General features: G+C 45.7%; 1 protein-coding gene and 1 pseudogene across 3 annotated transcripts in view; one reads left to right on the top strand and one right to left on the bottom strand.

Moving 5' to 3' along the window:
- The window catches only part of LOC102841856, a 12,557-nt pseudogene extending 4,606 nt beyond the window's left edge, over positions 1-7,951 (bottom strand).
- A 541-nt stretch (positions 7,952-8,492) lies between these two features.
- The window catches only part of KDM2B (lysine (K)-specific demethylase 2B), a 148,471-nt gene continuing 133,056 nt past the window's right edge, over positions 8,493-23,907 (top strand). For 2 of the 3 annotated variants that reach the window (XM_006865399.1, XM_006865401.1), the window contains exons 1-4: positions 8,493-8,525; positions 9,558-9,702; positions 13,325-13,403; positions 15,694-15,740. In XM_006865399.1, the coding sequence (XP_006865461.1) occupies positions 8,493-8,525; positions 9,558-9,702; positions 13,325-13,403; positions 15,694-15,740 (304 nt within the window). Of the gene's footprint in view, positions 8,526-8,905; positions 8,921-9,557; positions 9,703-13,324; positions 13,404-15,693; positions 15,741-23,907 lie in introns of those variants that run through there. The other variant, XM_006865400.1, reaches the window with a different exon arrangement.

Here is a 23,907-nt window from a genome sequence, read left to right on the forward strand (position 1 = left end):
CATGCATGTGACATTAATGAAATTGTCTGATGATTTCCACATCCTGTTGGGTTACCTGTCTTTGGAATGGGCACAAATATGGATCTCCTCTAATCAGTTGGCCAGATAGCTGTCATCCAAATTTCTTGGAGAATAGTTGAGTGAGTACCTCCGGTGCTTCATCAGTTTGTTGAAAGATTTCAGTTTGTATTCCATCAATTCTCATAGCCTTGTTCTCTGCCAATGTCTTCAATGTACCTTGAACTTCTTTCTTCTATCATTGGCTCTTGATCTTGAAATGTTTGAACATTGACCATTTCTTTTTGGCCCAGTGACTCTGTGTATTTTTTCCATTTTCTTTTGATGCTTTCTGCATCACGCAATATTTTGCCCATAGAATCCTTCAATATTGCACGTTGAGGCTTGAATTTTTTCTTCAGTTCCCTCAGCTTGAGAAATGCTGAGTGTGTTCTTCCCTTTTGATTTGCTAACTGCAGGTCTTTGCACATTTTGTTAAAATATTTGACTTTGTCTTCTTGAGCTGACCTTTGAAAATTCCTGTTCACCTCTTTTACCTCCTCATTTCTTCCACTAACTGTAGCATCTCTACACTGGAGAGCAAGTTTCAGAGTCTTCTGACATCCAGTTTGGTCTTTTCTTTCTCATCTTCTTAATGACCTTTTAATTTGTTTGTGTATGATGTTCTTGATATCATCCCACAAAATGATCTTTGGTCATTCGTGTCTGATGCATCAAATTTGTTCTTCAGGTGATCTCTAAATTCACGTGGGATATATTCAAGGACATATCTTGGCTCTTGTGGACTTGTTTTAATTTTCTTCAGCTTCGGTCTGAACTTGCATTTGAGCAATTGAAGGTCTGTTCCAGAGTCTGCCACTGGCCTTGTTTTGACTGATGATACGGAGCTTTTCTACCATCTCTTTCCACAGATGACGTCAATCTGATGTCTTTATATTCCATCTGGTGAGGTTCATGTGTTTTATGTTGTTTAAAAAGTGTATCAGCAATGAAGAAGTCATTGGCCTTGCAAAATTCTGTCATGCCATCTCTAGCTTCATTTCTATCACCCAGGCCATATTCACTGATCCTTCCTCTGTGTTTTCCACTTTTACACCCCAATCCTCAGTAGTTTTCTATACATCTTGATTGCATGTTTGATCAATTTCAGACTGAAGAAGTTGTTGTTAAGTGCCGTTGAGTCAGTTCTGACCCAAAGGGACCCTGTATAGGGTTTCATAGGAATGGCTGTTGAGCTTGAGCTGCTGACTTTGCAGTTCAAACTAACTCTGCAGTCCAGCACATTAACTCACAGTGCCACACCAGGACTCTGAAGCAGTTGGTAGAATTCAGTTTCAACATTACTGGCTTTAGCGGTTGGTGTGTAAATTTGAATAATAGTTGTATTAACTAACTGGTCTTTCTTGTAGGTATATGGATATTATCCTATCACAGGCAGTGTTGTACTTCAAGACATATCTTGAAATGTTCTTTTTGATGATTAATGTAACACCATTCCTCTTAAATTTTCATGCCTGGCTAATGTGATCTTCAGATTCAAAATGATTAAATCCAGTCCATTGTAACTCACAATACCTAGGATATTGATGTTTATATGTTCCATTTCATTTTTGACAATTTCCAATTTTCCTAGATTCAAACTTCCTACATTCCATGGCCTGATTCTTAGTGGATGTTTACAGCTGTTTCTCTTCATTTTGAGTTGTGCCCCATCAGCAAATGAAGGTCCTGAAGGCTTTTCTCTATTGGTCTCATCAAGGTCAACTTGACTTGAAGGAGGCAGGTCTTCCCCAGTTGTATTTTGAGTGCCTTCCAACATGAGGGACTCATCTTCTGACACTGTATTTGACAGTGTTCTGGTGCTCTTCATTATGTTTCAGTGGCCGATATTTTAGTGCTGACAGTGTTCCACTACTATTTATAAGGTTTTCAGTGACTAAATATTCAGAAGTAGTCCGTCTCCCCTTCTTTCTAGTCTGTTTTCATCTGGAAGCTCAGCTGAAACTTGTTCACCATGGGTAACTCCATGGCATTCTGGTGGTATCGCTTCCAGAATCACAGCAACAGGCAAGCTACCACAGAAGGGCAAACTCAGGAGAGTTGTGGTGTGTATGTGAATAAGTTAGAAACAACTAGAAAAAGAATAGTGAGAATGAGTGCACAACTCAAAGAATGTCATGAATACCACTCAGCTGAAATTGTAGAAACTGTTGAATTGGTATATGTGTTGCTGTGAATAGTCTCAACAAGAACAGTAAGAACGAAAAATACCAGAAGTCACTGTTGTACTTATTGTCTCCTCGTTGTTGTCAAATCGATTTTAGCTCCTATCAACCCTGTTGTAGTTGTTAAGTGTCCTTGAGTCTGGTCTGACTCATAGCGACCCTGTAAAGGGTTTCCAAGGAGAGGCTGGTAAGTTCGAACTGCCAACCTTATAGTGAGCCGTCGTCGTCGAGTGCTTATCCTGGAGCGCCATACCAGGACTCCAGAGACCCCTGTAGGACAGAGTAAAATTGATCCATAAGGTTTCCAAGGCTGTCATCTTTATAGGTGGGAAACAGTAGTGATTCTCTATGATAAGCACTGGACTACGAATTACATGATCTGCTCTTGGAAACCCTATACAGGTCGCTATAAGTCAGAACCGACTTGATGGCACTTACCACCAACAACCTGCACCTTATTTTTTATTGTTTTTCATTTAAAGATACGATAAAATCATTCCATATTATTGCAGTGTTACCTTATTCTTTTTCAGGATTCAGTAGCTTTTAATTTGGCAGACAGAATGTCCAAGAATTACTTAATCAGTTCCCCATCTTTCGTTAGCTTGTGTTCAATCGTTTCCACTTGCTACCGTGTACGTTTACAACTGATTACATGGTAGGGATTGAGTCTGTCAGTAGGATATGTGCCTGGAAGTGACTTCCATTTCCAGACTCCCTGCCCCATCACCAATTCTCTTGTCTTGAGAAGTTTATTTGTAAGATCTGGGCAGGTGGTTCCATGAGACCAGAACAACTAGATGGTGCCCAGCTACTATTACTAACAGTTTGCTCTAAGATTCTATAGAAGAATTCCAATCAAAGTGGGGGGAAATGTGGAACAGAATTTCAAATCAGGGAATCCAGAATTCCTGGAGCCAGAGAGGCTGGATGACCCCCTCCAACTACTGCTCTGAGATAATCTTTAAATCTTAACCCAAAAATATCCCCTGGTCTTCTTAAAAGCAAACATTAGTCTATTGTAATGTGTAAAAAATACCTGCCTTGAGCATTATGCTGTTTGAAAAATTTTTTCTTTATAGGATCAAAGGGACAATAGCACCTAGAAAATTTAGACAGGTATCCTACGGTGCAGTGAGTTTATGTCAATGAAAGAACAAATCAGCAAAGGAGGGTGAGAATGGCTGCACAAGGCACTGTAGCTTCCATGACACTGAGCTGTACATCTAAAAACCATTGCGTTGTATTTGTTGCTGTGTATATTCTTAGTAAAATAAACGATAAAAAATTTAAAAATGTAGTCAAGTGGGATAATTCACATCCAACTTCCCAGGTGCTTACCTGGTACCCTGATGTCAGCAGACTAGGTGTAGGTGTGATGCTGTAAGATAAGCACTGAACTGCTAACCACAAGGTTGGCGCTTCAAACCCAGCAGCAGCTGCTGGGAAACTCTATACAGGGTTGCTGTGAGTCAGAACCTGACTCTAAGGCACTAAACAATGATAGTGAATGCTGCTTATAAGCCAAGAATTTACAATTGGTCCAGATGGCATCTTCCTGGAAACCTCTGATGATCCCCGGCATTGCAATTCTTCTCTTTCTCTAGGACCCTTCATTCCACACTTGTTACTGAAGGGCTGATTATGAGAAGCCAGTGCTGAATGAGACCTTGAGGATGTATAGTCCGGTAGGTGAGTTAGGGAGTCTCTGGCAGTGCAAATTGTTAATGCACTGGACTGCTAAATAGGTTAGAGGTTTTAGTCCATCCAGAGGCACCTTGGAACAGAGACCTGGCACTCTACTTTTGGAAATGGCTTTAGACATTAAAAACCCTATGGTTAAGAGTTCTACTCTGACACACATGCGGTCACCATGAATTCATGTTGACTTGCTGGCAGTTGGTTTTTAGGTGGTGTGGTGTTATAGGATAAGCACTGGACCCCAAGGTCACTTTGAACTTCAAGGTCAGTGGTTCAAACCCACCAGACGCTCCTCAGAAACTATATAGGGATGCCGTGAGTTGGAAATTACTTGATGGAACTTAACAAGAACAACACACATTCTAGAAAATACATGATGCTTCACTATCCAGTAAGGTCAAAGCTAGCCACATGTAGCCATTCATATTGAATTAAATTCACTTCTTCAATCCTGTGAGCCTTGTTCCAAGTATTCAGTCTTCACATGTACCAGACAGGCTAGATAGAGAACATTATCATCTTCTTGTTCTGAGACCTCCCTGCAGGGACTGGTAAAGCCTGTGAGCTATGGACAAGCTCTGGGTTCAAATCCTGCTGGTTTTTACACAGCTGTGAAGTTCTGAGACTCAGCTGTAAAAGTGGGGATTGACGGCCGGCCCCTCCCTGGAAGAATTTTGGTGAGGATTAACAGCTAACCAATGTGAGGAGCTTTGCTAATAAAATGTCCATAGGAAAGCCCCCCAAATCATAGCTAGGATATTATGAGTGTTAATGGAAATCAGTGTTCAGAGTTCATACTGAACTTAGAGTTGACCATTTGTGAGTGATAAAGGACTTAGCGCTGATGGTTAATGTGCTGGATGGAATGCAAGGTTGGTTTGAATTTCAAGGTTGGCTGTTCAAACTCATCAGCTGCTCCTAGGTCAGAACTGACTCAAAGGCACTTAACAACCGCAGCATCACATATCTCATCCACCAACATTTTCAGCTTCTCAAGTTTCTTGGGAAGCTGCTGTCGCACTTGTAGTGTATGAGTGCCTGAGTGAATTCAAACGAAGGGGTCTTACCCTACCAATCCTATCAGCACAGCCCACTTGGGACATATATGTTCTGAATTACCTTACAAAAAAGCTTTCCCTTTATTTCAGCATGCCTTTCATTACTGAAAAAACGATAGCAACAAAAAATTCAAAGCTGAAAATAATTCAGTCATGAGTGGGTTAAATCCAATGTAGTTTAACCCATTCATGGCTGAATTATGAATCCCTAACTAATTCCATTGGGAAGTACCATCTAGGAAGCTTGGCTAACACAGGAGTTGTTTTTCTGTCATCTTTTTTGAGGGACCTTGTTGTTAACTGCAGAAGTGTCATTTCTGACTCAAATAGTGATGTTGTATAGTGTGTTCAAAGAGGAGCTGGTAGGTTTGAATCCCTGACCTTTAGGTTAGCAATCCAGTGTTTATCCTACAGCGCCACACCAAGACTGCTTAATGGACTCCTGATGTATGAAGACATGAATGCAGGTAACTGGATTGGACTGGGCCTTTTTTACAACTGATCAGGAGGGTCTGGGAAGTTATGTTTAGAACATATTTGGTGTTTATTTTTCTCATGCAAGAAAAAGTTCATTTCTTAGAATTTTAGGTTTTCCTTCCCTTTACACTCCTCTCTATTCCCTGGGGACAATTAGCCTACACTGCCAGCTCTAGGGTCTTGGCCCTTCCCCCTTTGGCCCAAAATAACCTCCCCCACCTTCAAGCAAATGCCTGGAATTCTTTCAGCCAGAGGACAAAGCCTTTCATCTGCCAATTACTGATAAAGGGAAAATGCAAATATCGGTGGGGAAGGTAATCCATCACAGACCCAACATTTATTGAGTGACCACTTAAGACCAGGCGGCAGGGCAGGCATTTTGGGGGAGTTAAAGGGGAACCAACCCCTGGCAGGCCCATTCTTCTCTAGGGTGCAAGGTTTCCTGGAGGTTTGTAAAGGGAAGGGATTTAAATTGGGTGAAGACTCAATCCTTTCCCCTTCTGACAGGCCCAGAGCTCCCCATCACAGTGATATATGGACTTCACTTTTTTTTCCCCCAAAAAGTGGCTGCCCTCATATCTTTTCCTGACACCAACTTTGGGGAGACTCCAGGAGGCCACATGGGGAGGTAGAAGTCTCTAGAGGAAAAGGAAGGAGAATTAGGAAGATTAATTTTGGCAGAGTTTGACTTTATTTCATGGAACTTACCATTTGTACTCAGGCAGCCCTCAAGTCCTCCTTGGCATATGTTTATTTCATTTTGTGGGAGCACTAGGACCTTCCATTTTCAGCAAAGCATGTCATCTTGGGTGGGCGGCTTTGCTTTTTGGAGTCTCAGCTTCCTCTTTTGCAAAATGGGGAATACAACTATGACTTCCCTTTATTAAAGGGTGGCTGTCAGCAAGTGAGAAGCAAATAAAATGAAGTCCTGGTTTTTAATGTAGGCTGAGGCAGCAACTTTCTTCTTGTGCCAACAAAGGACTGTGGGTTGGATGCTCCAGCTTCAAGCAACGCCAACTGCGGAGGATTTGAGTTTGGAAACAAATTGTGCTATTTGCCAGCTATTCTCTACCTAAAAGATTTTTACAGGCAGACTACTCTGATTAAAACATACTTCAAAGAGCTGCCTTTTGGGGTGGGTGGGAATGAATTACAGAAAGATAGAGCAGGAAATGTTAAGGTGGGTGAGTGGGAAGCTGTTTCTTAGGGTGACCTATACAAGGCTGATTGTTCACATCCGATTTCAGTTAGAGTAGCCACTTCCTCCAAGCAAGTCTGCCTGATGGCAGAGTAAACATCCAGATTCATAACTTCTCAGAGCCTCAGTTTCCCCATCTACAAAATGGCCTGTCTTGACTGCGAAGGGGTGATGGAGATGTAAATGAAAAGTAGAAATAAGGGCATGCAATTCTTTGCAAAGCCTGTTCTCACCCTCTACAAAGTTCTTTATTTTAAACAGGTGGATGAGGCCTCAGATAATGCCAGAATGCACTTTGGAGGCATATTAGGATTGACGTCACAAAACCAATGTTGATCTGAATGCTGTTCTTGATGGATTTATATACATCAGCAGATTAGGTGTACAATTCTGGGGCTTGGGGTAAACACTAAGGATGTGAAATGCAAGCCCAGATCTAATCAGAGACACCTATGTATATAGGGTGCCCACACCACCACAAAGAAGTTGTCTAGGAATAATCTAGTTCTCTGTGCCAAGCAGGTTGCAAATTTTTTCTCCTAGAAATGACCTTTGAGGGCTTACCCTTCTTGCCTGTGGACGGACTGTTAGAAGCTGCCAGATACGATTGATTCTCTCATTTCACTTCTGATGACTTCTTTCCTCTTCGAGAGCACAGGGACCTTTAAACGTTGTCCATGTTCTACTTCAGGGCTTGTCACCTGGCAAAGGACTCTTCAGAGGCAGTCGAATGAATGAATGAATGAATGAATGAGAACATCTCCTAGTTATCCTGGTTTGGCTGTATTTTGTGTGTGTGTGTTGGTTGGTGGTGGGAGAGGTCCAGAGAGAGGCGTCTTGGCAGAATGTAGTCCGGACAGGTATGGGGTGGTGTTAATTTCCTCCTGAGCCCCAAAGTGTATCATCTCCATATGACCGAAGGTCCGCAGATGGAAGCTCCGGAAAGATTGTGCCTCCGTTCCCGAAATTAGGGGAAAATCATGCAGCAGCAGAAAAAAAAAAAAAAAAAATATATATATATATATACACACACACACACAAATGCTTAGGGGTTGGTCACATACATAGGAAATGGGATGGAGAAGATGAAGGAAGAGGGTCAGTCCTTGGGGATCTCTGGGCAATGGGGGCAGGGACTGAGGTGGGGGTCGTTTTGGGGAGGGGGTGCCGGGTCCCGGGATTTTCACGCCTGCAAGCTCTGCTTGCATTCGCTCGCCTCCCGCTGTGGCCAGCCGTGCAAATCGACACCTCCCGGCCGCCCCCCTCCCCGCCATCTCCGGGATGCGCCCGCCACAGACGAGTCAGCCTCCAAAAGTCAGCTCTGCACACTACTCCCGGGCGGCGGCGGCGGCGACGGCGGCTGCGGCGGCGGCGCCTGCGTGCAGAGGCGCACTCGTGACCCAACAACAAAACAGTGATGCCGGGGCGCTTAGCGGCGTCCAGGGCCTCCGGGGCCCCCTCCCCACCCCAGTCTCCTCTGTCTGCAGCCCCCGACCCCCGACCCCGGCCGAGGCCCCCCAACAACTAGCCCAGCAGCAGGCTCGGAGCGCGATCGGCAACAATGTTTACGTTCCGGGGATTATGACGTCGACGCCTCCTCCCCCCCCCCCCCACAACTGCTGAAAATGGTTTCCTAGGACTTTGCAAACGGAGCTGCCCAAGTGTTGGTGCAAAACTTTGTAGATCTCCGCTCTCTGGCTCGCTGTATTTGTTTATTTTCCGGTTTGTTTTCTTTGGTCTTCACTCCTTCCCCCCTCGGCCAAAATGCTGGGGGCAGGAGTGTTGACAATTAATTGGTGAACTCTCCTAAAAAAAATGGAGGCAGAGAAAGACTCTGGAAGAAGATTGGTGTGTAGCTTTTTTTTTTTTTTTTAATCCCCAAATCTGTATCTGGTATACGATAATTTTTTTTTGTTGTTGTTCATTTCCTGCTGCCTTTTCTTTCCTTTTCTGTATTTTGCAAGAAGACCGGAAAAAATATAATAAATTGCATGCAAAAGGAAGCAAGCAGCTTACTCCTCCAGTCTCTTGTGAGGCTTAGAGCCTCAGACACTTTAAGTGGGGAGGTGGTGGCGGGGAAAGGCGTGGAGGGGAGCTGAGCGGGCTCGGGGTTCGCCCGGGATCTCGGGGGCTGCGGGGCCGGGCGGTGGAGGGAGGTGGTAGGGGGATGCGAGAAGTGGTGGGGGAGTCTCCTTAGGAAGTGAGTGTGCGCGCGCGCTGGTGGGGCGATGAGGCAGCTGCTGGTGCGTTTGGGGGTCTCCGATGGAAGCTTTGTGGCGGGCTAGCTTGTCTCTCCCCCTCCCAAGCCCGGAGCCCCCCTTCACCTCCTCTTGTACTGGCGGGCGGTCGGCGGAGGCGGCTGGGAGGCTCAGTCCTTCCACCGCCGCTTGGCTGCTCCCCCGGCTGCTCGAGCTTCAGAAATGCTGCGGGTCCCGGGTTCCAACTGCCGGGCTCTGCCGCCGCCGCCTCTTTCTGGGCTCTGTGACCGCCGAGCCGGGCGCTGCAGCAGCGCCTCCGGGGCCTATGTCTACCTCACCAGTCCGTGTCGGAGCCCCTGCCCGGGTTACATAATCGCGTTGCTGGCTTAGTGGGCACAGCTCCATACACCTCGGGGGTGGGAAGCAAGGGAGAACCCCCTTGATGTCCCTTCCTTAGTCTCCACTTTCGTGTCCATGTAGGACGCAGCCTAACCTGGGAGTGCTGGCCCCTCTCCTTATTCTGATTGTCAGCATCTTTGGCTAGGGCGCAAAGTTGCTCAGGGCGCAAAAGTGGGGTGCAGGGGGCTCCTGACACATGCACCTGTTTGTGCCGGATTCAAGGTGAGGGACGACCCTCATGCCCCCCATAACGTCAAGGAATCTCTGGTTTGGGTCCCCGCAGCGCCCGATCGACCGCCAGAGATACGACGAGAACGAGGACTTGTCGGACGTGGAGGAGATTGTCAGCGTCCGGGGCTTCAGCCTAGAAGAGAAGCTACGCAGCCAGCTGTACCAGGGGGACTTCGTGCACGCCATGGAGGGCAAAGGTGAGGCGCCCCCTCCGTGCAGCCCTCTGCACCGCGGGCCGCGCGCACGTGGGGAGGGAGCTGCTGGTGCTTGGGTTCGTATTTCGCGCCCGCGTCCCCCATTCCAGGGGATCCGGTGACGAAACAAGGCCGAGCACAGGGGGTGTGTGTGTGTATGTGAGGTGGGGTGGCGAGGAAGGACAGGAGGGAACGCGGCCAGGCGTGGGCCTAGGCCCGGCGTGCGCCCACCACCAGCCACTGGGTGGGCAGATCTAAGGGGGCGCAGACCGAGGGATTCGGGACAGACTAACTGACGCATGGAGGGAGGGCAAGAGCGCCGCAGTCTTTCCTCTCCCTTTTCCTTGCGCACCTCCTGAGGTGCCACCGCCTAGTTGGATTGGGACTCGGGCACTCTCGGGGTACCGGGGTGAGTTCGCCCCAGGCCTGAAGCCTCCAGAACCCCGTGCTGTCGCGGTCCTTGCCAGTTAGGAGCAAAGGACATCCGAATTATTGGGTGACGCCCGCACTCAAGGCCTGGGGCCTGCTGCACTCCTTTTCCCTGTGTGTTCTGCCTGGTTGGAGCGGGACTGGGCGAACTGCAGTTATTGGGGTGACGTCCCCACTTACGCCTGATGCCTCTAGACCTGCAGTGTTGACACTTTGAAGCTGGGACTAGGAATAACAGGGGTGACTTCTTCAGACTGAATGAAGGCTGAGGTCCTCTACCGCCAGCCCAGGCAGGCTGTTTGAAGTGAGGATTGAGGCACCCCTTGCTCTTCCCGGACCTTAGACTTTGAGAGCTCCCTCCTCTTGTGGACCTGGTCAGTTTATCAAGCATAATTTTGGGGAAGTCTCTAGAATTTGGGGCCTGAGTTTCTCCTAGCCCCTGATAGCAGGGGGGCAGCAAGGAACGCCCTCAGATTTTGGGGGTTACGCTCTGGTTTGATTTTGAGGCCTCCAGATCCCAGGCCCTCTTTAGCTTGATTCCAGCGTGACCCCTTCCCTTCAGACCCCATCTCTGCCTGGAGGGTGGAATTTTGGAAGCATCCCTGGTGATCCAGACCTCGCTATATACTCTTATAGGGCTTGTAGGTTTTTTTTTTTCCCCTCAGATATTTTGAGTTTACTTTAATTTTGTTTACTTCCAACTCTTGGAGACCATTGCCATTCCTCCTTGAAGAGCTGATACCCTGGAAAGCGCCTCACTTCTCAGGGTTCCGGATGAGCAGGCTGGGGCTGTGGGGCTGTGGGGCTAGCCCCCAGAAGCCACCATCCGGCTTTGCATTTTTGAAGTTTCTCTTTTGTGCCCATGACCTCCTGGGGCGCTGGGCTTTGGTGGTCAGGCAGTTGTGGGGGAGGGAAGAAGACATTTCTTCCAGCCTGCCAGTTTTGTGGAGTCTAAGAGGCTAGTCCCAACCCCATTTAAATTTCCTTCTGGGCCTTAATTCCTCTCCATTCTCCCCCTGTTTTACTGAATTGTTTGGCAGACCCTGTTGGAAAACAATATGCAAACTCTTCTTCACCATTTGTGAGGAATTCTTAGACCAGGGTCTCACTGCCTTATTTCTCTCTGGCTCCTTTGAGGAAGTGGAAGCTATCCTTAAACCCCTGACCCCAGGGGGTGGGCTTTGGGTGTGTGGATATGGGGGTGGGGCGGGGTGGGGATTTCATGTGGAATACTTCTGAAAGGAAGTTCTAAAATGTATCCTCCTTAAATTTGCTGTCCAGGCTCCTTTCAAAGTAGAAGGCAAGAGGGTTTTGCTAGTTATTTCTTATCTGGCCCTAAAATGCAAGTGAGGAGCTGAGAAAAAGAATCCCTTAGGCTGGATTCAAAATAGAAGCTTCTTAAAACTTCTCTTCCTTTAAATCCTTAGGAATCCCCATTCACCGAGAGCCCCTGGGATTCTGAGCCTCTGAGGGTCAGGGCTTTCCAGGCTCTGGGTTTTGTTCCCTCTCTTCAGAGCCCAGTTGCCCTGGCCTCCTCCTCCCCCCAGACTGCCCTGGTGAACTGTTTCCCTGGGACAGAGCCTTCAGTGGTCTGAGGCCTCTTCCTTGTCCCTTTCACAGACCAGGGAGTGCTATGTCCTCCTGGGCTGCTTTGGTTACAAGATGGTCTTTGGTTACGGAGACTTATCTCCACATCATTCAGCTCCTTATTCAGGGGTATGCCCCGGTTTTGAAACTTGGTAAGGAAAGCAAACTGTCTAAGGTTTTCTTCATTCTCCAGGGCTGTGGATAAGGAGTTTGAGGATACTGCTAGAGAAAAAGGACCCTATGAGTTTTGTTAGACCTTAACTGTGTATGTCCCTTTGCTAGCCCTCACCTAGGAAGCATCCCTCTTGTTTATGTAGTTGAAACAAATATTGTGATGGCTGCAACAGAATTTCCCTATTACAGACAACAGCACTGTGCCCAGTTCCTTGTGATTTTGGCACCAAATACACAGTTTCCAGGGAAACAAGCTCTCTTCCCCTCCCCTTCACTATGCAGGGTTATTACAATAAGATCTTCACTGATACTCAGCTACAATGGGCGCCCTCCTCCCAACCTCCTCCCTGGGGCTTCAGATCCTCCTGAGTGGTGGTCTTCTATTTTGTAATCCCTACATTTGCTGATTTACTTTTTGTTAAAAAGTGTAAAAAAAAGCAGAGTTATCACTTTGAGGACTAAGGTGAGCTTTACTCAAGCCATGGTATCTTCAATAACCTCATATGCACGTGAAAGCTGGAACAAGAATAAAGAAGACTGAAGATGAACTGATGCCTTTGAATCATGATATGGGGAAGAATATTTAATATACCATGGACTACCAGAAGAAAGGAGTCCTGGTGCGGTGCTGTGGGTTAATGCGCTGGACTGCAAGGTCAGTTTGAATGCAAAGTCCGCTGTTCAAGCTCATCAGCTGCTCCTCAGAAACCCTTTATAAGGTCACTATGGGTCAGAACCGACTCAATGACACTTAACAGCAGCCAGAGAATAAACATGTCTTGGAAGAGAAGTACAGCTGGAATGCTCCTTCGAAGTAAGGATGGTGAAACTTCTTATCTTGTACTTTGGTCATGTAATGAGGAGGGTCCCATTGTTGGAGACCCACAGGATGCTTGATGAAATAGAAGGTCAGTGGAAAAGAAGAAGACCCTCAAGGAGATAGACTGACAGCGGCTGCAACAGTGGGCTGAAACACAGCAACAATTGTGAGGATGGTGTAGGACGGCAGTGTTTGGTTCTCTTGTACATGAGATTGTTATGAACTAACCAATTAGACTATACCTAATAACAACATCATCTTCTGAGCTCAGCTTGGAATGAGGTCTCTGTCCTTCAATAACTATGTCTCTTTCTGTGTGTGGCTCTTTCATGAGCCTCCTAATCCAACCCTTGAGTTGTTCATTGACAAGTTCTGACCCGTGGGGCACGCAAGGAATGACTGAGTGGGTAGAAGAGCTGTGAGTTGGCACAGCTTTGCTGGGGCTTTGCCTCACCCATTTTCCCATTGTTTCCCAGAGAGCGTTTACCATTGAGTCTGTCCTGCATCAAGCATGCTCCCTGCCCTTTCGCCATTGTTATCCTTTCCCTAATCAACTGATCATAGCTTATTCCTTCATGAATTAACCAACTTGTTTTAATTCAAACATCCAAACAGATTTCAACTATGAGTATGTGCAGAGAGAAGCTCTTAGAGTCCCCCTGATATTCCGAGAAAAGGACGGACTAGGAATTAAGTAAGTTGATGAAATTAATTACTTCTAACCCCTCTCTTCCTCCCTGACATGGTTAATAGCTTTTTTCGCCATCTCCTGTCACCAAGAAGGATCGCTGTTCATTATCAAGAGTCAGAAGCTTCTTGCTTTAGGCCTTTCTGAAACACATGGGAATGCCAAAAATCAGAACCAGTTCTGTGGTTTGGTTTGGTTAGTTGGTTAGTTTCTGACAAAGGGAGAAAAAAACTTGTCCAAGGATTGGTCTCTTTCTGACAACTTGGGCAGGCAGGATTTAGGGTTCATAAGTAGTGTTGCGTTTCTTCTTCTTTTTTTTAATCCCTGACCTTTCTACAGATACATGCAGGGCCTTCCTAAAGAGAAGCAAACCAAATCGGGAAAGTGAAGCAAGGCCTAAGGTGTGAGGATTGACTTTTCTATAAGTATTGAGGCAGGGTGCCTAAGTACCCATTCTCTACTCAGACTCCCACTCTGTGGTTCCAAATTGGTTCTTTTTTTGGAAGGGCATGTTTTCTGGAGTTCTTCACCCATGTCTCACTTTTGTGTGACCAAGTAGCCTGGTTCTCCTGCCTCCTGTTTACATTCTTCCACGTTGAGATCTGTCAGAGCCCCAGGTTGGGAAGTGAGCAGGAGGCAGGCTGGATGAACAGGTTTCCACCTTTGAGCAGTGGGGGAAGGGGAGGAGGCCGAGGTTGTTATCCTAGACTGGTTTTCTTCCGCACATCCATTCAGCCTAGTCTGCCAAAATTGCTTAAGGCACTCATTCCTTTGGGGAGGGATGAAACCTGCTGCATCATCTTGAATTATACTGAGGGAAAACTCAGTCACTAGAAACCTCGCCAACTCATGGTGACCCCCCCACCCTATGTGCGTCAGAGTAGAAATGTGCTCTGTAGCATCATCAGTGGCTTTTTTGTGTGTGTGTGAAGTCGATTTCCAGGTCTTTTTTCTAAGGCATGTCTGAGTGGATTTGAACTTGTTGTTTGTTGTTATGTGCCATGGAGTCGGACTTGAACTTACAACCTTTCAATTATTTTTATTGTTATTCAGTGCCATTGAATTGGTTCTGGCTCATTTGTTGTTGTTGCTAAGTGCCATTGAGTCGGTTCCGACCCATAGAGACCCTGTATAGGGTTTCCGAGGAGTAGCTGGTGAGCTTGAACTGCCAACCTTGCAGTTCAAATGGCTTTGCAGTCTGGCACGTTAACCCACAGCGCCATACCAGACCCAATATCTGAGAGGTTTCCGAGAGCGACTGGTGGGCTTGAACTGCTGACCTTGTGTTTACCAGGCCAGTGCTTATCCTAAAGCACCATACCATGACACCCTTCAATTAGCAGCCATTAATTATTTGCCTGATATGGCGCTGTAGGATAAACACTGGACTACTAACCACAAGATCAAAAGTTCAAACCCACCAGCTGCTATTTGGAAACCTCATACAGGGTTTCTAAGAATCAGAACTGACTCAAAGGCGTTGCAACAACAATCATTTGCCCCAAAGTCGTTCTATCCAATGTTGACAAGTGCCTGGAATCAGTATGATGTATGGCTTTTTATCCCTTTGAACTTAAAGGGGGTCCCCTCCAGCCTCCTCACAACTTTTATGGGGAGTATTTTCTAGAGGGAAAATGAGACACACAGAAAGTTAACTACCGTAACAGAAAACATTTGTCTACACAATTTTCCGTACATTAGGTTCTTCTTCCTTGGAGAAGTCAGTGGGCAGTGGATACCCCAGTGTTATCATCTGTTTTGGGGTGCAGGGGTGCAGAAGAGGGAGGGGACTGGTTTTCCTCGTGGGGAAGGGCAAGGGCTGTTGGTTCGGAAGTAACTGTCTTTTGAAGTAATACATACATGCTTCATTTTATTGTACTTCCCAGACAAAGGTTTTAAAAAAAATAAAACCAGTTGAAGCTTGTGACAACCTTGCTTTGAGCAATTCTCTCGGTACCATTTTTCCAGCATGTGGTCGGTCACTTTGGGTCTATGTGTCCCCTCTTCCTCACGTTAATGTATACTTCCGAGGCCACAGTGGAATGGCAGTGTCACTTTGATATGCGCTGGAAACCACAAAACTCACTTTTTTGTGGTGGTCTGGAGCCAAGCCTACAATACTTCTGAAGTCTGCCTATAACTAGTTTGCTGCCATTCCTCTGAGGGGGGTCTGTTTGGGTTCCCAAATGGGGAGTAAAGATACCCTTCTTGAAAGCATCACCAACTCCTGCCCGAGGATAGGGTCTAGCTCTGTGATGCCTGGCTTCTCACCCAGCGCCTGTGTTCCCTCTTCTAGGATGCCTGACCCTGACTTCACAGTCCGAGACGTCAAACTCCTCGTGGGTGAGTGCCATGCCAGGCGGGCAGCAGAAAGATGCTGAAACAGGGAGGAGGAAAAGGGACGGGGAAGATGTCTCTACCACCTGTCTGTTTAGACTTTTAACTGCAACTGAAAAGAAGCAGCCCCACGGGAGGAGGAGGAAGAGAGGGGAGCAGGTGGTAGCTGTAACCGTCTCATTTGGGATGCCAGGTCAGATTGCAGCCACCTGAAGCCTGGTTAGAGGGTGTTTGCTGGCACACAGTTTTACAAGGGCCCATTTGGACCCTGGCCTCCAGCATGAATGTCAACAATACATCTTTCCAGCTTTCCTTGGTGTTTGTTTGTGGGTTGCTGTGTAAACATTGGATGCTCTCTGACCCCTGAAAGACTTTGAGGTTCTTGAGGAGAGGAAGGGAGGGATCATTCCTTTTGTGTCCCCAGTATTTCCAACAGGCCTAGGGTGGGGCTTCCACTGATAGCTACTGCATGTGTATCACAGCACAACTTAGAGTCAGGGTTTTTTCAGTGGCTATGATCTGGTGGCACAATGGGTAAATGAAACATTGGTCTGTTAATTGCAAGATTGGCGGTTTAAACCCACCAGTCACCCCACAGGAGAGAGGTGAGGCTTACTGCTTCCGTAAAGATTTGTAAAAACCCTAGGGAGAAGTTCTTTGCAGTTCCATAAGGTCGATGTGAGTCAGTATCTTTGAAAAGTCTGTTGCCAGGCCTTCTCTTCCTGGATGGACTCCACTGATAGCTAATCCACTGATATCTCAGTATGTGCTTATTGAAGGAAAAGTAGCTGGTAATGTCCAGCTCTCTCGGTTCTAGACCAGGTTGTTGTCAAGTGCCGTCAAGTCAGTTCTGACCCATAGTGACCCTGTATAGGGTTTCCGATGAGGGGCTGCTCAGCTTGAACTGCCGACCTTGCAATTTAAACTGACTTTGTAGTCCGGTGCATTCACCCACAGCGCCATACCAGGACGTTTCATTGTTCTATCCAGAGTGGGTTTTCAAGGAGCTCTTTCTTAGTGAAGGCATGTTCAGAGCTGTGAACTTGACAGACAGGGTCCCTGCCTGGGGCTTGGAGCAACAGGCAGTAAAGAAATCAACAAGTTTTAAGTACATATAGTTGTATATTTTCAGATAGTGGTAAGGTATAGGAAGAAATAAAGCAAGGTAATAGATTGAGCTTGATGGGGCTGCGTTTACATGGAGTGTCCAGGGGGAACCTTTGGGGAGGGGCCTTTGAACAGAGTCCTGAGTGAAGAGAAGCTGGCCGTGCTGCTGGCTGGGTATGTGGCTCTGAGAAAAAGCATTTCTAGGCAGATGGATGAGCAAAGTGAGGGGGTGATGCAAGTGAGGAGGAAAGAGGAGTGAGGAGGTGGGAGCAGGGTCAGGTCATGCTGGGGCTTGTAGCCACTTGAGGGAACTTGGGTTTGACTCCTAGTGCCACGGGAAGCCAGTCCGGGAGCTTTCAGCAGGGAGTAGAGTGTCGTGGCAGGCTATGTGATCTGGGGGGAGGGATTAATAAACAGTTTCTTTGTTGACATAGAATTTACAAACTGTAAAATTAACCATCTTAACCAGTTTACAGTGTAGATGCCAGTAGTTTTTAGTATATTCCCAATGTTGTGCATCCTGTGTTATCAAGTGCCGTTGGGTCAGTTCTGACTCATAATAACCCTTTATAGGGATTCTGAGGAGCGGCTGGTGGGTTTGAGCTGCCGACCTTGCAATTCAAACTGACTTTGAAGTCTAGTGCATGATTCTTCAGTGCCTTACCAGGATCACTGTCTAATTCTGGAACATTTACATTACCCCCAAAAGAAACTTTAATCCTACCTCCTCTCTGTCCCCAGTAATCACCAATGTACTACTGTCTTTTCCGGATATTTGGTGTAAATGGGATCATGGAATATGTGGGTTTTGTGACTGACGTCTTTCACTTAGCTTAATGTTCTTGATGCCCATCCGTATATTGTACCATGTGCACTCGACAACAACAACAATCTATAAATTTTTCTTTTATTCCACATTTTATTTCTCTATTTGGCAGTTGATAAAACTTTTGGTTGTTTGTACTTCTTAACTTAATACTGTTATGAACATTTCTGTATAGCAGGGGTGGGAATGTCCAGCCCACGGGATATATAAGGCCTGTAAATTCATTTGGTCTGGCCCTGCCATTACATTTGTTGTTGTTGTGAAGTGCTGACAAGTCGGTTCCAATTCATAGCCACCCTGTATAGGGGTTTCCAAGGAGCAGAGCAGCTGGTGAATTTAAACCACTGACCTTGCAGTTCAAAATGATCTTGCACTCTAGTGCATTACCCCACAGCGCCACACAGGGACTCCGTTACATTGTCATTGTTATGTGCTGTCAAGTCAGTTCTGACCTCTAGTGACCCTGTATGGAGATTTTTGAGGAGCGGCTGGTGAGCTTGAACCATCGGTCTCATGATTTAAACCGACCTTGCAGTCCACTGCATTAACCTATAGCTCCACATCGGGACTCTGGACTCCTTGTTGTTGTTGGTAAGTGCCATCAACTCGGTTCCGACCAATAGCAACCCTGTGCATGATTTCCAGGAAGCAGCTGGTGAGCTTGAACCACTGATTTAGCGGTTCAAACCAACTTTGCAGTCCAGTGCGTTGTTTGTTAAGTGCTGTTGAGTCAGTTCTGACCCATAGTGACCCTGTATAGGGTTTCTGAGGAGTGGTGGTGAGCTTGAACCTCCGACCTTGCAGTTCAGACGGCTTTGCGATCATGCTCATTAACCCACAGTGCCACACCACTGCATTGTTGTTGTTGTTAGGTGCCATCCAGTCGGTACCAACTCATAGGGACCTTATGCACAGCAGAATGAGTCACTGACCGATCCTGGACCAACCTCACTATTGTTGCCATGCTTGAGTCCATCGATGCTGCCACTTAGCCAATCCATCTCTCTGGGGGTTTTCCTCTTTTTTCTCTGACCCTCTACCTTACCAAATGTGATATCCTTCTCCAGCGACTGGTCCCTCCTGATAATATGTCAGAAGTATGAGAGACGAAGTTTGGCCATCTTGGCCTCCAGGGAGCATTCTGGCTGCACTTCTTCCAAAATGGATCTATTGGTTCTTTTGGCAGCCCACGGAACTTTGAATATTCTCCTCCAACACCCTAATTCAAAAGCATCAATTCTTCTATGGTGTTCCTTATTCACTGTCCAGCTTTTGCATGCATATGAGGTTATTGAAAATACCATGGCTTGGGTCAGGCACACCTTAGTTTTAAGCTGACATTTTTGCTCTTCAACACTTTCAAAAGGTCTTGTGCAGCAGATTTGCCTCATGCAATATGTTGTTTGATTTCTTGACTGCTGCTTCCGTGAATGTTGATAATTGATCCAAGAAGAATGAAGTCCTTGACAACTTCAATCTGTTCTCCGTTGATAAGAATGTTGTTTATTAGTCCAGTGGTGAGGATTTTTGTTTTCTTTACATTGAGATGTAATCCATACCGAAGGCTGTGCTCTTTGATCTTCATCAGTAAATGTTTTAAGTCCTTTTCACTTTCAGCAAGCAAAGTTGTATCATCTGCATATCGCAGGTTGTTAATGAGTCTTCCTCCAATCCTGATGCCACATTTTTCTTCATATAACCCAGCTTCTCGGATGATTTGCTCAGCATACAAGTAGAATAAGTATGGTGAAAGGATACAACCCTGTCACACACCTTTCTTAATTTTAAACCATTCAGTATTCCCATGTTCTGTTTGAGCAACTGCTTCTTGGTCCAGGTACAGATTCCTCATAAACACAATTAAATGTTTCGTAATACTCATACTTCATAATGTTGTCCATAGCTTGTCATGATCCACACAATCGAAAGCCTTTGCGTAGTCAATAAAGCACAGGTAAACATCTTTCTGATATTCTCTCCTTTGTACCAGGATGCATTGTACATCAGCAATGATATTTCTCATTCCATGTCCTCTTCTGAATTCGGCTTGAAACTCTAAAGTTCTCTGTCAATGTATGCTTGCAGCCGTTTCTGTATTACCTTTAGTAAAACTTTACTTGCATGAGATATCAAAGAGATTGTCTGATGGTTTCCGCATTCTGTTGGGTCACCTCATTTTGAAATGGGCACAAATATGGATCTCTTCCAATCAGTCGGCCAGATAGTTGTCTTCCAAATTTCTTGTCAGAGATGAGTGAGTGCCTTCTGTGCCCACCTCACTTTCTTGAAAGATTTCAGTTTTTATTCCATCAATTCCTGGTGCCTTGTTCTTTGCCAATTCCTTCAATGCACCTTGGACTTCCTCCTTCAGTATCATTGGCTCTTGATTATATGCTAGTGCATTAGGGGTGAGATAATTAAATGTTTGACCAAATAATAGCAGGTTAATTTTTAAGTTGATACTTTGGTATGGCTTGTGAATGATGTTATAAATATTGGCAGAAAAAGGGTTCCCCGCCTCTGGTATGTAAGTTTTCATTTATCTTGGGTGGGTAGATATAGGAGAGGAATTGCTGGGTCATACGGAGTCTTGGTGTGACATAGTAGGAGAAGCACTGAACTGTTAACCACGAAGTAGGTGGTTCAAACCCACCAGCTGCTCCTTGGAAACCCTATGCAGTACCACTATGAGTCAGACTGGTTTGATTATACTCAGCAGCAGCACCTGTGGTAACTACATTTAACCTTTGCCTCCAATGAACTATTTTCCAAACTCCGGCACTGTTTTACATTGCACCATATGCAATGCTGTGAGAGCTCCAGTTTTTGTACATTCTTGCCAACACTTGTTATTTTCAGTCATTTTTTATTATTGGCATGCTAGTGAGGGTGAAGAAGGAGCCCTGGTGGGTCAGTGGTTAAGCGTGGGCTGCTGACCAAAAGGCTGGCGCTTTGAATTCACCAGCTGGGGGATGTGGCAGCCTGCCCCTATACAGATTGTTATTGTTAAGAGCAGTTGAATCAGTTTCAACGCATAGTGACCCTGGAGAGAGTTTCCAAGGAGAGCGGCTGGTGGGTTTGAACTGCCGACCTTGCAGGTAACAGTCCAGTGCTTATCCTACAGCAACACACCAGGACTCCATGGAAACCCTATGGGACAGTTTTACTCTCCCTACAGGGTTGCTAAAAGTTCGATTCGGCTCAGTGGTAATGGAGTTGGTTTTGAGGGTGAAAGGATCTGTGGTGGCACATTGCTTAAAGCACTTGGCTGTTAATCGAAAGGTCTGAAGTTCAAACTTGCCAGCTGTTGTGTGGGAGGAAGATGTGGCAGTCTGCTTTGTAAAGATTTGAAAACCCAAACCTACTGTCATCAGGTGGATTCCTACTCAGAGTTAGCTACTCCATGTGACAGAGCTGCCCCATGGTGCAGAAGCCGTCTGCCACATTTTCCTCCTTCAAAGTGGCTGGTTGATTCAACTGCTGACATTTCAGTTTGCAGCCAAGTGCTTTGCCTCTGTGCTACCAGGCCTCCTCGGTACAGATGACAGCCTTGGAAACTGTGGGGGCAGCTCTAACTTGTCATACGCAATTGCTATGAGTCAGAATTGTTTTGACGGCAGTGGGGATTTGGGTGGTACAAATGATTAAACACTCAGGTACTAATCAAGGTTGACGGTTTGAATCCACCTAGAGGCACCTAGAATGAAAGGCATGGGGATTTACTTTAGAGAGATCACAGCCAGTAAAAATCTGTGGAGCACAGTTCTAGTTTGGCTTACATGGGATTACCCTGAGTTGAAATTGACTCAGTGGCAGCTGGTATCAGTAGCAAGTATGACGTGGGAATATGCAATTTACATTTCAGGACACACCCCCACCCCCACACACTCTGAGGACACACAGGGGAAACATGACAAAACTGATCAGGGCATACTTCCACAATGACCCCAAAGTATGTCGGTAGATACTCAGAAAGAAGGACTGATTGGTTACAGTGGATGATGCTGGTGGCCGATGGAAGGATCTAAGTTAATTGAAGAGGACTTACTGAAGAGGTAGATACTATTTTTTTAATTAAAAACTTTTGTGTGTGTGTGTATGCATTTCATTTTTTATTGTGATTGAGGTGAAAGTTTACAGAGCAAATTGATTTTCCTTGCAACAATTCATACACATTTTGTTTCGTGAAGTTGATTGCAATCCCCACAATGTAACGCTGCTCTTCCCACATCTTCCCTGTGTTCCCTGTTTCCAGTCATCTGTCCTTCCTAATCCTTCCTGCCTTCTGAGCTTTATTTCTGGGTAAAGTCTACCCTTTTGATTCTTCTAAGGAGTGCTGTTGTTTGGATGAATGTTGAGACACTCAAAGTAAAATCAGTTCCAGGCTTTGAAGGGGTGTCTAAGGGCCATAATCTCAGGGGGTCTACCAGTCTCTTTTAGATCAGTAAGCCTGGTCTTTTTCACGATTGTGAGTTTTGGTCCACATTTTTCTCCTTTCTATCTTGGACCTTGTAACGTGAACCCTCTCAGAGCAGTTGGTGGTGATAGCTGGGCACCATCTAGTTCTTCTGGTCTCAGGGTTGAGGAGGTTGATGTTCACATGTTCCATTAGTCCTTTGGATTTCCTTGTGTTGCTGATTTTGTTCACTCTTTGCTCTGTATGGGGAGAGACCTTTAGTTGCACCTTAAATGATTGCTCACTTTTTTTTAACTGCTTTCTAGAAATACTGAAGTCAGTGAAACATGAGAGCAGAAGGCGACAGACTGTTCTAGCATTGGACAGAAAATGGAATGATGTACCCTTTAAATCAAATCTTGGCACAAACAGCTTGGCTTGATGCTTCAAAGGCCTAGTCTTTGGTGTTGGACAACCCTCATTTGACACCTGACTATCGCTACTTGAATTATTTGGGGCAAGCTACTTGATCGGCCTCAGTCTGTTCCTTTATCTGCATAATAGATCTAATAACAGAATCTACCTCAGAGAAGAATTATACAAGTGAATGAATGAACACGTGAATGAATGGAAGCATGCTTATGCCATTTATGCGTGTTTAATAAATGGTCCCAATTATTATTTATTATAAGGGCAAATCTGTGTTGGAAGAAGTACAGCCAAGGTGCTGTACTTCGTCTCATGTATTTTGGACAAGTTGTCAGGAGGAATCAGTCTTTGGAGAAGGGTATCGAGGTTGGTAAAGTAGAGGGTCAGTGAAAAAGAGGAATGAGAGGGATTGACACAATAGGGCCTCAAACATAGGAACGGTTTTGAAGATGGCACACGATGATTCTGCTGCATATCGGGTTGTTATGAATTAGAAGTGACTTGATGGCACTTAACAACATTGGTCTTTTACTGCTGCTGTTACAACTTTGTATCCACAACTTTGTAGTGGATGCCTTAAAACAACGGAAACTCATTGTCTGGCAGATCTGGAGCCTAGAAGTCTGGAATCAAGGTACCAGTGCTCTCCAACACTCTAGGGCCTAGGGGAGGAATCCTTCCATGCTTCTTCTAACTTCTGATGACCTCACACATTCCTTGGCTTTTGGCAGCATCACTCCATTCTCTGTCTCCATCTTCACATGGTTGTCTTTCCTGTCTCTGTCATCTCGTTTTCTTTCTTTCCTTTTTTTAAAAAAAGTGTGTGTCTACCCTTTAGCCCAGTGAGTTATTCTCCTCTCTCTCCCACCCCTGTTAACCATCAAAGAATGTTTCTCTTAGTCTGGAAACCTTTTCTTAAACTTTTACAATAGCTCTCTTTCATGATTGACTGATTTCACTCAATGTAGTGTCCTCCAAGTTCATCCAAGCTATGAGGTATTTCCCAGATTCATCATTTTTCTTCAGTGTTACATAGCATTCCGTTGTGTATATGTACCAAAGTTTGTTTATCCAGTCTTCCATTGTTGGGCACTTAGGCCATCTTTTTGCTATTGTGAGTAGTGTTGCTGTAAACATCCATGTACTGTCTTCTCTTGCTCTAAGGTACGCCCTATTCCAGTATAACCTCTTGTTCACTTATGACATCGGCAAAGAGCTAGTTTCCAACTATGATCACGCTCACAGTTACTGTGGTTTAGGACTTCATATCTTTATGGGCACCTCAACGCATAACAGGCAGGACTTGGAGCTGATGAGATTCTCTTTGTGATCGGGGACTTAAAGCCAGATTCTCAAATGTGGGGTTCAGGTAGCACCACAACCAATACCTGTGACTTTCCTCAGATGAAAAGACA

This window comes from Chrysochloris asiatica, unplaced genomic scaffold, assembly GCF_000296735.1.
Source record: "Chrysochloris asiatica unplaced genomic scaffold, ChrAsi1.0 scaffold00078, whole genome shotgun sequence".
NCBI classification, from domain to species: domain Eukaryota; kingdom Metazoa; phylum Chordata; class Mammalia; order Afrosoricida; family Chrysochloridae; genus Chrysochloris; species Chrysochloris asiatica.